General features: G+C 41.5%; 2 protein-coding genes across 5 annotated transcripts in view; both read left to right on the top strand.

Moving 5' to 3' along the window:
• Nucleotides 1-7907, top strand: part of igsf11 (immunoglobulin superfamily member 11) — a 47651-nt gene extending 39744 nt beyond the window's left edge. For both annotated transcript variants that reach the window (XM_057050783.1, XM_057050782.1), the window contains 5 exons: nt 2002-2209; nt 2406-2561; nt 4237-4359; nt 5020-5167; nt 5603-7907. In XM_057050783.1, the coding sequence (XP_056906763.1) occupies nt 2002-2209; nt 2406-2561; nt 4237-4359; nt 5020-5167; nt 5603-6152 (1185 nt within the window). In that variant the 3' untranslated portion in view covers nt 6153-7907. The remainder of the gene's footprint in view (nt 1-2001; nt 2210-2405; nt 2562-4236; nt 4360-5019; nt 5168-5602) is intronic.
• A 1112-nt stretch (nt 7908-9019) lies between these two features.
• Nucleotides 9020-14061, top strand: dhx40 (DEAH (Asp-Glu-Ala-His) box polypeptide 40). Of its 3 annotated transcripts, none has more exons than XM_057050777.1 (17): nt 9020-9343; nt 9414-9559; nt 10143-10262; nt 10354-10590; nt 10677-10743; nt 10815-10946; nt 11309-11408; nt 11481-11567; nt 11656-11838; nt 11918-11998; nt 12085-12242; nt 12605-12710; nt 12892-13000; nt 13127-13218; nt 13328-13397; nt 13508-13736; nt 13889-14061. In XM_057050777.1, the coding sequence occupies exons 1-17, from the start codon at nt 9175-9177 to the stop codon at nt 14008-14010; spliced, it is 2208 nt and encodes a 735-aa protein (XP_056906757.1). In that variant the 5' UTR covers nt 9020-9174; the 3' UTR covers nt 14011-14061. The 3 variants fall into 3 exon arrangements, with proteins under 3 accessions (XP_056906757.1, XP_056906756.1, XP_056906758.1); XM_057050776.1 differs by having other exon boundaries at nt 9021-9343; nt 13124-13218; XM_057050778.1 differs by lacking the exon at nt 9020-9343 and having other exon boundaries at nt 10139-10262; nt 13124-13218.
• The last annotated feature ends 237 nt before the right edge of the window (nt 14062-14298 follow it).

The raw sequence follows: 14298 nt of genomic DNA, 5'->3' as shown, positions 1-14298 counted from the left end.
GATGTGAATTTGAGTGATTAAATAATGAAATAAAGTGCTATTTGGGGTGACATTACAAGTACAGGGACACTTTAGAGGAAGAGAATGTCATGAGTGATTAGAGTTGATGCTAAAAGCCATAAAGAATTACTGAACAGAACCCTTTTAACCTATGTTAACTCTTTAGCAAATGCACGCGGACCACTCGCATGAGCTGAATCAGCAATAGTGGAGGGCAAACGAACAAGATATTATAAAACTTTAACTGTTAATGCTCAGATTAATACTTATGTAATAATACACTAAAGAAAGTCTGAACTGGAATAGTGCTAAAAATGCAGCGTAATCCTTAACCCTCGTTCATTTGTTGCTTTTAATTTTTAATACACCATCGCTGCTAACTTTTTTCCCCCAACAATTATGCTGGGTAGAACAACTGTTACAACTGTTTTACACATGGGTTCTCTGGGTACCTCTGGGGTCTTAGCTGTCTCAGACGATCCTCTTCCTTCTGATGGGCTGACCTTTGACCTCTTCAGTTCGCATTAACCCGAGTGAAAAGTGGGTTAAAAACATATACAATACCCAAAAAAAAATAGACCCCCAAGTTACAAACTACAGCCATTTACCTGAGTGGGGGTTTGTGTTTTTCTAATGCTTTTTAAGGCCTTTCCCACAATTTCCCCAAGCTTATTGATCTCGATCAGGAGTTGGGACGACATGACTGGCTGATGTCTCTCAGCGTTTGCATTCGCTTTGCTACGCGTGGAGGTTGCAGAAAGGCGGTTTGCTGCCAGGTCAGCAGTGGGACCTTCGGCTCGTTGAGCTACAGTTCACGGAACAATCGTATGCCTGAATGTGAGCCATGACCTGTTTTCTCCCTCTGTATATAGCTACAAAGCCAATCAGGCCACGCAAGAGGATGAGTGACTTACACACACAGACAAACACACACAAACATCTCAGCTCAGTTTGTTAGGGGAGAAACAAGCGGGGGAAACCACGTGTGACCAGACAGAATATGTGCAATACTGGTTGCACATGCAAGAGCACGTACGCGTAAGTGAGGCGACGCGCGCAAAAAATGCAATTGCTCTCCTCACAGCTGAGGAGCCACCTATTCATCTGCACACGAGAGGGCGAAAAGGCTCCGAAAATTGCAGCCGCGCAATTTACCACTGTTAAACGGCGAAGACGGCGGTCACACGCTCAGAAGCTCTTTCAGCGGCGCTGGATCGCTCTTGAACAACACGCACACACTGGCAGCGCTTGGTTCGCTGCCTGGGCCTTTGAACTGCTCAATAAGGCATCTTTTCAGAAAAGTGAATAGCCTCTCAGATTCCCCCTGTGCGTCGGGTGTGTGCAGGTTTGTCTGCACACATGTGCATGTGCACTAGATAACGATCCCAGCGTCACAAATAAACTATCCAAATTTGAAAAAGTCTGGGCCCACCGGAGGGTTAGAAAACTTGGCGCTAATCCCGGCCGGAGTCAAACCTTCCTCAGCCTATTGTTGTGATTTCATCCGGATGATCTGAAGTGGGGCTTAATGCCTCGGTGGATTCCACGCTGGGAAACAACCTGTTGGCACAGCGACGTTCATCAATTTATCTTTTCAAGTTAAATCTCCAGTTATGCGCCTATTTTGAGATTTTAGGGCTTAAAAGGCAGCAGCACAAAAGGCATACCAACTAAGCTATAAATGAGGGAGTACAAAGATGTGCATTTGTCTGTTTAGGTCACATGCTGCAGCTGGTCTCTGTTCAATTATTTCTATATAAAGCTCCTTTTCCTCTGCTAAATTGAACCACGGCTCCCTCTAGCGGGACGTACTGTATTTGCAACCACTCTGCAATATTTTCAAGCATCCTTGACCGAAGAGTCTGGGAAAAAAGCCATTCGGACAGATCAAGAAACGTTCACACCTTTCTCCTCTCTTTACAAATATTAACTCAGTCCTTGCTGCAGCAGATTGATGTTCTGATTTTTGCTTTGCTTTCGTTGCCCGAAACCCCAATGCAGGTGATAATTTACCAAGGTGGCCAGATGTTCACCCTTGCCAACCATCTCAATGGTCGAGTTGGCTTCGTGGCCACCATGCCAAGTACAAGTGCCTCCATCTTCATCAACAACACCCAGCCGTCTGACACTGGCACCTACCAGTGCCTTGTCAACAACTTCCCAGACAGAGGGGGCCGGAATATCGGTGTTATCGGTCTCACCGTGTTGGGTAGGTGTCGCCATAATGATGCTAAAGACTTTAGTTGCTTAACAAATGTACTCTTATGCTCTGTGGGGTCACTCGCAGATGTTTAGATGCCTTTCTGACGAAGCAGGGTGGTGCGAATGAGATCGCCAGCGTTTTTGGGGGCATCCTTATTAACATCGGATTTGATGGTGATTACTGCTCACTCTCTGCTTGCCAGTGCCCCCTTCCGTGCCAACATGTCAAATCCAGGGCTCGTTGGACGTCGGTAGCGATGTCATGCTGTTCTGCAGCTCTGAAGAAGGCATCCCCACCCCCTCTTACTCCTGGGAGAAACTGGACGCGCTGCCGAGGCTGCCGCACAACGCCATGCAAGGTATTACAAACAAGCTGGCCATCGGAGTGCCCTTTTGCCCCAACTTTGCTGGTAAATGTTACACACACGGCTGAGCTCCGGCTCCGCTAATGCTCCACCATCTCTGCCACCTGTCCTGTGCCAGGCCCACCTCTCTCTTAACCCACTCTCGCTGATCCTGGTGGGGGCGAAAATGGATGGATGGTCGTGAGAGATCACCTGTACTTTGAATGATTGTACCAATGGATGGAATTAACCCAGAGGATGGTTCAACATCTGTTTTTCTGGGTTCATTTTTCTTTTTTCATGCTGAACACCTTCTGATTAGAGCAGCCAGCTGTGGTTGCACAGCTTCTATTTCAAGCAACTTTGGGTTTCAGCATTAAAAAAAACAACATATCTCTCCTTGTCTCCTTTTCCTCTCCAGATGTTTACCTTGCACAGCCAAATACTCCATCCTCAGTTAGGTTCTTAGGTCTGTACTCTACTGGTAAAAATTACAAGGGAATCTTTCTACATGCATTAAGGTCAAAATTAAAGCTGACAAGGAGTCAATGTTTAATGAGATGCATCTTTCAAAATTAATTTCTGATGTTTCATATTTAAAAGTATGAGGAATCACACATACAATATGGATGAATATGCTGTGACATTTGACCTCCATACCCACTGGTAGAAATCGTGTACAGTATGAACGTCATGGCGGTCCATGTTCACCTAATTTCTATTCTCTATGATGGATGACAGCATAGATCAGCTGGGTCACCAATGAACGTCACCACTTTCTTCTTTCAGTGCTGGACTTCCTGGACAAAAATCAGATTTGCCGGGGGGGTGTTCTGCATGGAGTTTGATTTTTCTAATCTTGCTTTCGTATTTTCTCTGTACGTTCTTGTTTCCTTGGTAACCAAAAACTCTAGAGTAATATAGGTCAGTACCCTTGACCAGTGTACTGGCTCAAGAGCTGGATTTGGTCCTCAGACACTGAACCCTGCCTGCCAGTGAACCTTGGGGGTGGGGGTATTTAACTGTGATAAATGAAGATTCAGGGAACATTTCTTTATTTGCAGAGCCGCTCTGTGCTCAGGTGAATATTCAGAGCAATGACTAGGTTGAACAAATGGGAGAACTGAGGATTGCCATGATCCTTTAGAGAATAGTTTGTATAGTTTGTATGAATGTATAGTTTGTTTCTTATTGATCTTCTGAAACCCACAAAACCTCTAAGGTTTTTGGTAAATCCAGTAGTGTACAGCCCTATGAAACAAGTCCAACCATTCATTCTTTATTTTTCAAAGAAGCATCTGCTGATACACTTTTTACTGTACAGACTTGTAAATATTTGTCATTAGCTCACGTTAATTAGTGTATTGTAAAGAGCTAACAAAGAATTTTATTCAAGTTTATTCTATACAAAGCTATAAAAAAAAAAGAAGTTCAGATCCAGTCCTCCGACAGCCATCCAGCTGGGTTTCCTGTCCTATGAGGTAAACGTTTCAACATGAAAGTGTTTTTCTACCTGTAGGACAGAAAACCCGGCTGGATTTTTTGCCATTGAGGATTTGGATTTGGACACCTCTGCTTTTAGAATAATGTTTTTCTTTGTCAGGTCATAGTGTGTCTTTGTTCAGTTCTATATAGCGCTAACTGCTCTTATTTACTTTAATTCCTGTCTTGCTGTCTTTGTGCTCCACAGACCAGATCCAGGGAACAGTGTCACTAAAAAACATCAGCACCAGCACTTCAGGACTCTATCAGTGTACGTCCAGTAACACGATCGGCAAGAGCACCTGTCTGCTCAACCTGCAGGTCGTGGAACGTAAGGACACCCATGGACACAAAGATTGTTATTACTGTACATACATCACCATGTGTTGAAGGGAATACAAGGCCACAGTTACACATCTCTGATCCAGTTTTAACTAGCCGTAATCAGATAATTGTAGAAATCAGACCCGAGGCTTATGCGGAACTGCTGTCATCCTACAGTAGTTTACATGTTTCAGTCCAACAGTAACCGATTTTCTTTTAGAAAACTACCTACTTAGTGAGATTCAAGAAGTGTAGGGTGTATTGGGGAGAAATCCAGGTGTGGTAATCTGATTAATCAGATGCCTGCATGACAGAAATTGAATAATAATTGGATTTTTACGATTATGGGACAGGTGACTCTTAAAGCATCACTCAAAGAGTAAAAATACATACGTATAGTTACACATGTATTCTAATATACAGCCATAAAATACAAACCTAAAGAAATGTTGAATACAATTTGGAAATGTAATACTTAAGAAACACGTCAGAGGAAGCAGACAAAAAGTATTTCCAGAACCGGCATCTCAAAAGTGGATAATTCAGTGAGTCATTTCCTCCCAAGCTCAATGTTCTATTAGGTTGTCTGCAAAATCTCATCAGCTGAAACTCTCCTGGGTGACTTCGGTACAGGCGTGTAACATGCTCTCTGCGTCTCTGTTTGCAGCACCACCCCAGAGCGTGGGTCTTATCACAGGGACCATCGCCACAGGAGTCCTCGCCATCATCATTTGCTCTGTGCTTGTGGTCTTTACAGTTTTTTACTGGAGAAACAAGAACAAATATGATGAGGAGGACGTTCCAAATGAGATCAGGTTGAACATCTTACTTTCTTTTTTGTTCCTTTTTTGGGGAAGGGGTTACGTTAGAGGAGCTGATGGAGATTTACCGTAAAAAGGTCATCATAATGCGCTTTATCCCCATTTGTGGACCATGTCTAAGATAGCCAGATATCAGGAATGTCTGAAATCTCTGGTATACTTGCTACAGACTGAGCACCATAATTTTCATTCTACTAGCAAAGTGAGGACATTTTGGGGAAGTGGGGACATTTTGGTGCATCCTCACATCTTCAAAAGACTGAATTTTGAGGTAAAGGTTGGGGTTAGGGGGTTAGTTGGGATGGCTAGGATAAGGAGCTGGGTAATGAAAGTATGAAAGTTCTCACAAAGATATAAGTACAAGGATGTGTGTGCCATAGAGTGTTACCCATAAATAGACTTTTAACACTGCCGTTTTCTTTTCAACAGAGAGGATGATCTTCCTCCCAAGAGATCTTCATCAGTGAAGGCTTTCCATGCGGATGCTTCGTCCTCGGAGAACGACACGCTGACGTCCACAAACACTTACAACAGCCGCTACTGGCACAACCCTAAACCCAGTTATGACACCAACTCCTACATTCACTACAATGGAGACACTCGCCAGACCTTCTCCACCACTGTTGGTGCCCCCAGAAACACACCAGCCCAAAGTGCTGGACACGGCCACACGGTGGTCCCGACGCCCGCCTCGGCTCCGCTGTCGCGCCACGCGCAGCCCGCCGGGGCGGTGACCTCATCATTTGCCAATGGCAGCCACACGCTCCCGTCCCCCAAGACTTTGGTGGTCACGACAAACTCCGCCCCTTCACCCACCACTATGGTGCGCAGCAATGGGTCCGTGAGCCTCAAACCTGTGGTGACCTCCACGCACGGACACAACATGCATTCATATGTAGTGAACCAGGCCACGCTGAAGCGGATGGGTGCAGTGCCTGTCATGGTGCCTGCTCAGAGCAGAGCCGGTTCGCTGGTCTAGTCGGATCCAACGGCCTGTTCGCTGCGGGAAAACTACAAACAGAACACTTTGCTGAGTTGTTTGACCTTGGCTGGTTCAAAAAATAGACTGGGCAAAAGCAACCCACTGCCATGTTGTGTCTCTATTAAAAAAAACAAAACAAAAAAAAAGATTTTATAGTGAGCTCAGTTATATTTAATTCCAATTTCTTGGAAATTTTAGACTGGAACATGAATATCCCCTTTGGATGGACAAACTAGATTTTTTTGGTAGCGTTACTGTAGCTTTAACCACTTTTGCATTTGGGTGATTTCATAAAGGTAAATTTGAAAATTTCCTGCAGTTTTTAAAAAAAAAAAATCATTAGAACAGAGACCGGCCGTTTTTAACTGCGTGTGCCCACGCTGCATGGTTAACAACGCGCTAGTTTTCACATATAAATGCATGCGTGCATTGGTTCATCTTATAAAAAGTTGCCATTAGTTACAATTATTTAAACTGAAATCGATTGGCAGTAAAGGAAGCAGCGATAAAGGTGTGATAAAGCCAATATTGGACTGTTAAAAGTGCATAACCATTTCGAATTTTAAATAAAAAAGGGAGCTCAGTGTTCCCTTAAATTATCTCAAGCATTGTGTGTGTGCGAAGGTACACAACGCACAAGAAATGAGCGTTTACAAGTAATGTTGTGTGGAATGGCCTTAGAAGATGGTAGAAATGTTTTTTGGGGAATGGGCAATACAATATACTTCTATATAATATATTTTATTGAATGCAGATATTTTAATTATTTTGTGCTCCACAGCAATTTTATATCAAAAGTACAGCCTTTCATAAGACACAACTTTGTCTGCACATGAAAAATGTGATGTACTATACAGCATATAGCAGGTTTCCATAGGGAGAAGTCTGAATCTGTTGCTCTGTCTCCAACCTGCTATGGTCTTTTCGGTGTTCATCGTTTGTTGTCCTAATGTTTCTTGTTACATCTACTCTGGAAGACTCATAAGGGGGTGTCTTTTTTTTCCATAGATGCTTTACAAATAACCTAAAATATGTTATTTAAAGGTTTTTTTTTCTGAACAGAGGCTAACACGGACTTTTCTACTGTACATATTGTACTTACAAGAGTAGATTGTGAATCAAAAAGTCAATTGTCTATGTCATACTTTACTACTCATGTCTTAATTTCAAGATGGTTCGTATTTACATTACGCAATATATCAAAGTGTTATTGGTTTGGATGACATGTTTCTCCATTGTTTATTGTATTATTTCATATTTGCCAAATAACAGTCAGGTCAATAATTATTGGAATGGTATCATTTTCAATCATTTCACCTGTATACATCACCACAATAACTCGGAAACAACTACAGACATTAGGCTTTGCAGTGTTAAGCCAAAACCATGGCAGTATCTACATATTCCAGAGCTCAAACTAACTAGATAGATAATGATGGATATATTGTGACAAGCCCCCCTTCCCGGGGTCTGTGGCCCGTGGACACCCCCTCAAACCACGTTAGTAACAGAAAATTTGCTCTGTTTATGTTGAGATCTGGTGACTTGACTATCGGTGATGAACATGACTTGATCATTGATGAATATTTCCAACCTGTATGTACTCATAAATATAATGTTACATTGCCAAGAGTAAAATCTCTGTGTAAATACTGTATGCATACAAATATAGCACATCTTATTCTTAATTTTGTTTTCAATGAAATCGGAAAAAATAACACTTGATCTTGTAATAAATGTTAATACATTCTGTCTGGCATCCTGTTTATCTATCTATCTATCTATCTATCTATCTATCTATCTATCTATCTATCTATCTATCTATCTATCTATCTATCTGTCTGTCTGTCTGTCTGTCTGTCTGTCTGTCTGTCTGTCTGTCTGTCTGCCTGCCTGCCTGCCTGCCTGCCTGCCTGCCTGCTGCCTGCCTGCCTGCCTGCTGCCTGCCTGCTTGCCTGCTTGCCTGCCCTTATTATTAATAATATACCCTCTGTTATCCATGCTCACTTGGCAATTTATTTAAGAAACAGTTATATAATTTCATATCTATCTTTTTATGCATAGTTGAATGTATAATTTGTGTGTGTGTGTGTGTGCGCACGTGTATGTATGTGTGTGTTGGGGGGATATAAATGATTTCCCCATGAATTTCCAGTGCCACACATTTCTTGTCCCCCTCTTCCTCAACACTCACATCATCACCACTAACCAAGGTGAGATGAGGTTGTATTTTGGTTCATCAGAATTTTCCTTGTGGAAAGGATGCATCAAAATAAGGCACTGAAGGGGATAAAAATGTAAAATGAATGGGTATTTGATATTTATGATTAGGGCAAACCTTGATTTACAGAGTGTGAAAAATAAATTGGCATTTACCTTTTATTAGATGGTGACAGATGCAAGTATTGCACCTAGCCTAAGCATTTAATGCATATGAACCAATGCTGTTACTAATCATTGACAGGCTGCAAGAATGAAACTATCAGTGGTCACATTAGTATACTAGACAAAAAAAAAATCTTTGTAGTATTTTTTTTACCCGTCAAAAAATATTGTCTGATCGCACTACAAATGGTGGTGTACAAACATAACAATTATTTGGTATATGGTGGAGTGTTGGTTACGGCTCGAGTTGAGGAAATACAAAGAAAAAATGTACTCGTGTGTTGAGAGTTTACACTTTTATTGTTTAGGAAGGATCTCATCGGGAAGAAAAGCAAAGAATTATTATTATTTTTTACTGTTTTTGTAATTATTAATGTGGTTATTTGCTGCACCATCTCATTTCCATCAATTGGTGGCGATAGTGAGTATTTTATCTAAGTTTCCTGGAGAGAGAAGAAAACGGCGGACCAATAGAAACACAGAATGGGTTCGTTTGCGGAAGTTGGCCGATCCGTTTCTCTTGAGGACTCAGAACAGTTTAGTGAAGGAAGATGGAATTGAATGCTATCAGTGGACTGTTGTGAGGATATTATTACTGTCTCTTTAGCTTTTAAACGGAAACTCATCGGTCACCATGTCCAAAGTATCAGGACGACACTCAAAACACGAATCGGCATATCTTCCGATCCACCAGCATAAAGCTCAGCTAATCGAAGCTGTGAAAGAAAGCGATTTTTTAGTAGTCACAGGCGAGACGGGCAGTGGGAAAACTACCCAGCTTCCACAGTTCCTATATCACGCAGGTGAAGTTACTTAAACGTAGTAGCTAACGGAGCCAGTAGTTTTCAGCCTAACACCACATCTCTTGTCCAGGTTTTGGTCAAAATGGTAAAATCGGCATCACCGTGCCTCGCCGACTGGCTGCTATTACGGTGGCCCAGAGGGTAGCCGATGAGATGCGCTGCGTTCTTGGTAAACAAGTGGGCTACCAAGTGCGTTTTGATGACTACACGTCTCAGGTGAGTTGCAAAGTCGGCTGCGTGGATTTAAACTACAAACGGCATTGAAACAGTGAAGAAAGGTCAGATTAGATTGAGATATAAGAGATGTCGAAGGTCCGATCTCGCTGCGGTTGTGTTTAATTGACAGTTGACTCTCGCAAAAATGATACAAAATTCAATCTGATCGGCTATTCTGTTGTAACAGACATGCTTGCGACAGTTGAAAGACTAAAAACAACAAAATAGAGCTTTTAGTGCTGATTAAAGTATACAGAATCATTAAATTTTATTGATTTACAGTGCATTTTTTTGTACTTTGCTGTGATTAAAAGGTGTTCTAGAAATTCCGGTAGACACCGCTCTCAGTCTGCACAAATCTGTGAAGTTAAACAAGACCTGTTTTATGGATGGACGTTTTCGGTCTTCCAGGCCAAAGAGAACTCTTGGTTTAGATAATTCAACTGTTTTTCAAAGTTTTTCCCTAACCAAGAGCCTTCTTCATTTCTGAAGAACTAAAAGAGACCCTTTATATAAGACAGAGAGGACTGGCTCCTAAACAAGATTTCCATTATATGTCGGCGTGTGTTTGTCTTTGAGCCAGGACACGGTGGTGAAGTATATGACCGATGGCTGTTTGCTCAGGGAGATCCTGGCTGATCCTCACCTTTCTCACTACAACGTGATTATTTTGGATGAAGTTCATGAGCGCAGCCTCAACTCTGTGAGTCAATACAACCTAAATATGTTTTTAAAATGTCTTTTCTTGGGGATACACAGTGTTATTGTCATTTGCTTTCTCCAATTTCTTGCAGGACATCCTTCTGGGCCTTCTGAAAAAAAACTTCTCGGATAGAGGTCAATCCAGCACGGGCCGGTCTGTCCCGTTGAAAGTGGTCATCATGTCTGCTACGATGGAAACAGACAAACTCTCCGCATTTCTTGGGGACTGTCGTGTCCTTACCATCCCTGGGAGGACCTTTCCTGTAACTTGCACCTTTGGTTCTGCTGTTGGACCTAAAGACACCCAGAGTACTGCTTACGTAAAAGAGGTGTTGAGCATTGTGTAGTTTTATATTGTTAAAGAGTTTAAAAAAAAAAGTCTTACTTCATCTGTGGTCTTTGTTTTTCCCTGCAGGTTGTCAAATTGGCCTTTGATGTCCACACCAGTGAAACGGCAGGAGATATTCTTGTGTTTCTGACAGGTACTGGAGGATCGCATCGTAAAATGGTCTTATATGCACAACAACATGTCATCATCTCTCAATCTTAACAGGTCAGACAGAGATTGAGCAAGCCTGTGACCAGCTGTTTAAAAAAGCTGAGTCAATAGACTACCGCTACGACGTGCAGGACCAGACCGTGGAGGGCCTGCTCATTTTACCCCTATATGGATCCATGGCCTCAGGTAAATTCATTACAACTTCCATCTCACTCATTATGAGGGTTGCACTTTGTTTTGTGCTATGTTACTGTACAACATTTATTATATTTACATACTTTTCAATGAAACGTAAGAAAAGTAATACTGAGGTCCATATTACAAGTTTGGGCTTACTTTGTGTCACTGGGATCAAAAAATGAGGAACCTCCAGCTGTTCAGCAACAAAAAAAGCTTTTCTTTGCTTCTGCACAACTACAGAAAGTTTCACCCCGCGTGTCTAAATGGAAACTAGTACCGGTAATATATAAAACCAAAAGTCAATCTTTAATTTCCTTTGCTTAAACTGTGAAATCCCTCGTTGAAAATAGAGCTCTATTTTGTTACAGACCAGCAGAAAGCGATCTTTCAGCCTCCGCCTGATGGGATCAGAAAATGTGTCATGGCCACTAATATCGCAGCAACATCACTGACCATCAATGGGATAAAGTGAGCGTGGCCTGCCAGCATCCACTTCAGTCCACAACCATCGGTTATTGATTACCTTAAACTTTCATACAGGTACATCATAGACAGCGGGTTTGTGAAGCAGCTCAGGCACAACTCCAACGTAGGTATGGATATCCTGGAAGTGGTGCCGATTTCCAAGTGAGTGTCGAACACTGAAAGAATTCACTCGCTCTACTCAGCCAGTGTGGAAAGGTTTGTTTGTCTGTCTGGATTTCCTCACAATTAGGAGTGAAGCTCATCAGAGAGCAGGCAGAGCAGGGAGAACTTCTGCGGGGAAATGCTTCCGAGTCTACAGCAAAGGATTCTGGGAACAAAGCATGCCTGAATACACGCTTCCAGAAATTCAGAGGACAAGTCTCACCGCTGTGGTTCTTACCCTCAAGTGTCTAGGTGTTCATGATGTCATTAGGTACATTGGTGCTCATTCTGTCTGTTTTCTATTTATGGTCACCGCGGTTTCCATAGTAACCAGCTGTTTTTCTTCTAAGATTCCCCTACCTTGACCCACCAGAGGAACGCTTCATTCTTGATGCATTAAAACAACTTTATCAGTTTGATGCCATTGACAGGTCTGGACTTTGGTTTTGTCAGCATAACACTGGTAGTTTTAGGTGTATAATAGGTGTGTGTTTTGTTTTGTGTGTGTTGATTGTAGGAGGGGTAGAGTTACTCAGCTAGGAGAGCTCATGGTAGAGTTTCCCCTACAGCCTGGTCTTACAAGGGCTCTGCTTAAAGCTGCTGAACTTGGCTGTCAAGACATGCTGCTGCCTGTGGCTGCCATGCTGTCTGTGGAGAACATTTTCATCAGGCCAGGTCAGCATTTGAACAACAAAACACAACCTAGCAGGGTAAAATATCTAGTCTGGGTGTTTGCACCTAAATGTACAGAATCAATTAATGACCTGAAGCTCTGGACATTTGGGAAGTTTATAGGAAATTAACGGTACGATTCATTTCACCATATGGAAAATAAGAAAAATGAGTGATGTGCATGATAAAGAGGATAAAGTAGTTATAGCCTCCTGAGGAATCGGGGTATCCTCTACAAGGCAGAGGAGTTCTTGATTATTCATTGGTGCATAACTATTCACATTTTTTAAATTTGTTGAAATTTTCAGTGAGTGTTACATTTTTAAAGAAGACATATTCAAGACTGTCCTCCGATATCTCTGCAGGCGGTACTGACAAGCAGAAAGAGGCAGATGAAAAGCACAGAGCACTGAATAGCAGCCTGAATGATTTTGCCACACTTCTCGGTGTGTTTCAGTCGTGTAAATCAAGGTAAAGTATTTATTTATTCAGCAGTGGCTTAGTCGCCTGTTATGTATTTAGGATGATAATGAACACAGCTCTAATATTCATGTTTGTAATTTTATGAATTTATATTTTCCACATTATTCATTTCAACTTAATTGTGGTGCTTTATAGACCTGACTATTGGACTCTTTTCATTTTTGAGCAGTGAAAGACCTTCTGCATGGTGTAAAGATAATTGGATCCACTGGAGGGCGCTAAAGTCCGCCTTTAGTGTGGAGACGCAGCTGCGGGACATCCTGCACCGCCTCCAACAGGTATTTAGCTGTGCTGTTCTACTTCGTTTTCCTGCAGATGGTTATTCTGCTTTTGTCATTTATATATTTTAAAAAAAATTTGATTGATGTTTGCACACTAACAGATGTTTTTCTCTCTCTCAGAAGAATCATTTTCCAGTAGAAACATTTGTGGGTAGTAGGACTGACATGTTCAGGCAGTGTCTATGCTCGGGATATTTCACCAATGTAGCAAGAAGGTATCTTGTTTATGCAACATTTTCAAATTGACATTCTATTTACTTTACACATTATTTAGCCTTTTTTAATGCTGGTTTGTGATCATTAATGTTTTTCCATCCTAAATAGATCTGTGGGTAAGACATTTTGTACAATGGATGGAAGAGGATCCATGGTTCACATTCACCCATCATCTGCTGTAAATATAATTTTGGATAATGTATTTTTAAATTTAAATCTACAAATGTATTCACTGCACTACATTTCTCATTTCCTCTGTTTATGCAAATTCCCTTGGTTTTCTTTAAGCTTTTCGAGAAGGAAGCAAAAGCAAACTGGGTAATCTTCCATGACGTCCTGGTGACTTCGCGTGTGTACATGAGGACGGTCTGTCCCATTCGTTATGAGTGGGTGAAAGACTTGCTCCCTAAGCTCCATGAGGTGGATGTCTATGATTTGAGCAATGTTGCAAGAGAGGAAGTGACCAATGAGGAGATAACAAAATGGGAGAAAAGGGAAGCAGCAAAGAGACAAGCAGGTGGTTTCCCCCAAACTTTATTTATTTATTTATACGGCAAATGTTGTTAACCCTTAGTGTGCTTGATCCACGTAGTGGCTTTAAATGGTGTTTTTGGAGTAACCTGAATCTATGTAATTATGCTTAATTTATTGTGTGTATATTTTTTCCAGAGATATCTGCAGAGAATGTTATGAAAAAACTCGAAAAGCGAAACGATGAAACGAGTGTGAACGAGGCTCGTGCTCGCTACATCCAACGAAAACTGCAAAGACAACAAAGTAAAGCTCCTTAAAGGACACAGCTTCGGACAATTATGTCAGTGTAATAAAATTTTTATACTCTGGCAGATTCTTTCATTGAGTTTGCACCTCATTCCTTTTTTAAAAACATTTTTATTTGAAAAGATAAATAACATTTAGAATCTGGTCTGTCAGACACAGCTTTAATTACAGGATTAAATTTAAAGACTGGAAAGTTTTTAGAGAAGGAAATCTCATAGCTGAAAATCTGGTTGTTAAAAATATAGAAACTTTTGCTTGAAACATTGCCAATCTTTCTTTATCATTATATACTGATTTAT

Source organism: Takifugu flavidus, chromosome 12 (genome assembly GCF_003711565.1).
Source record: "Takifugu flavidus isolate HTHZ2018 chromosome 12, ASM371156v2, whole genome shotgun sequence".
Lineage (NCBI taxonomy): Eukaryota > Metazoa > Chordata > Actinopteri > Tetraodontiformes > Tetraodontidae > Takifugu > Takifugu flavidus.
Note: the sequence above shows the minus strand (reverse complement) of the source record. Positions and strands in the feature narration are given on the sequence as shown.

What these genes read in the sequence shown, in the direction of transcription:
- dhx40 (XM_057050776.1), top strand. Translation starts at nt 9,175, where the DNA reads ATGTCCAAAGTATCAGGACGACACTCAAAACACGAATCGGCATATCTT. An exon ending in GAACATTTTCATCAGGCCAG is followed by an intron (nt 12,243 to 12,604) that starts GTCAGCATTTGA and finishes ATATCTCTGCAG; the next exon opens with GCGGTACTGACAAGCAGAAA. An exon ending in TTCACCAATGTAGCAAGAAG is followed by an intron (nt 13,219 to 13,327) that starts GTATCTTGTTTA and finishes CATCCTAAATAG; the next exon opens with ATCTGTGGGTAAGACATTTT.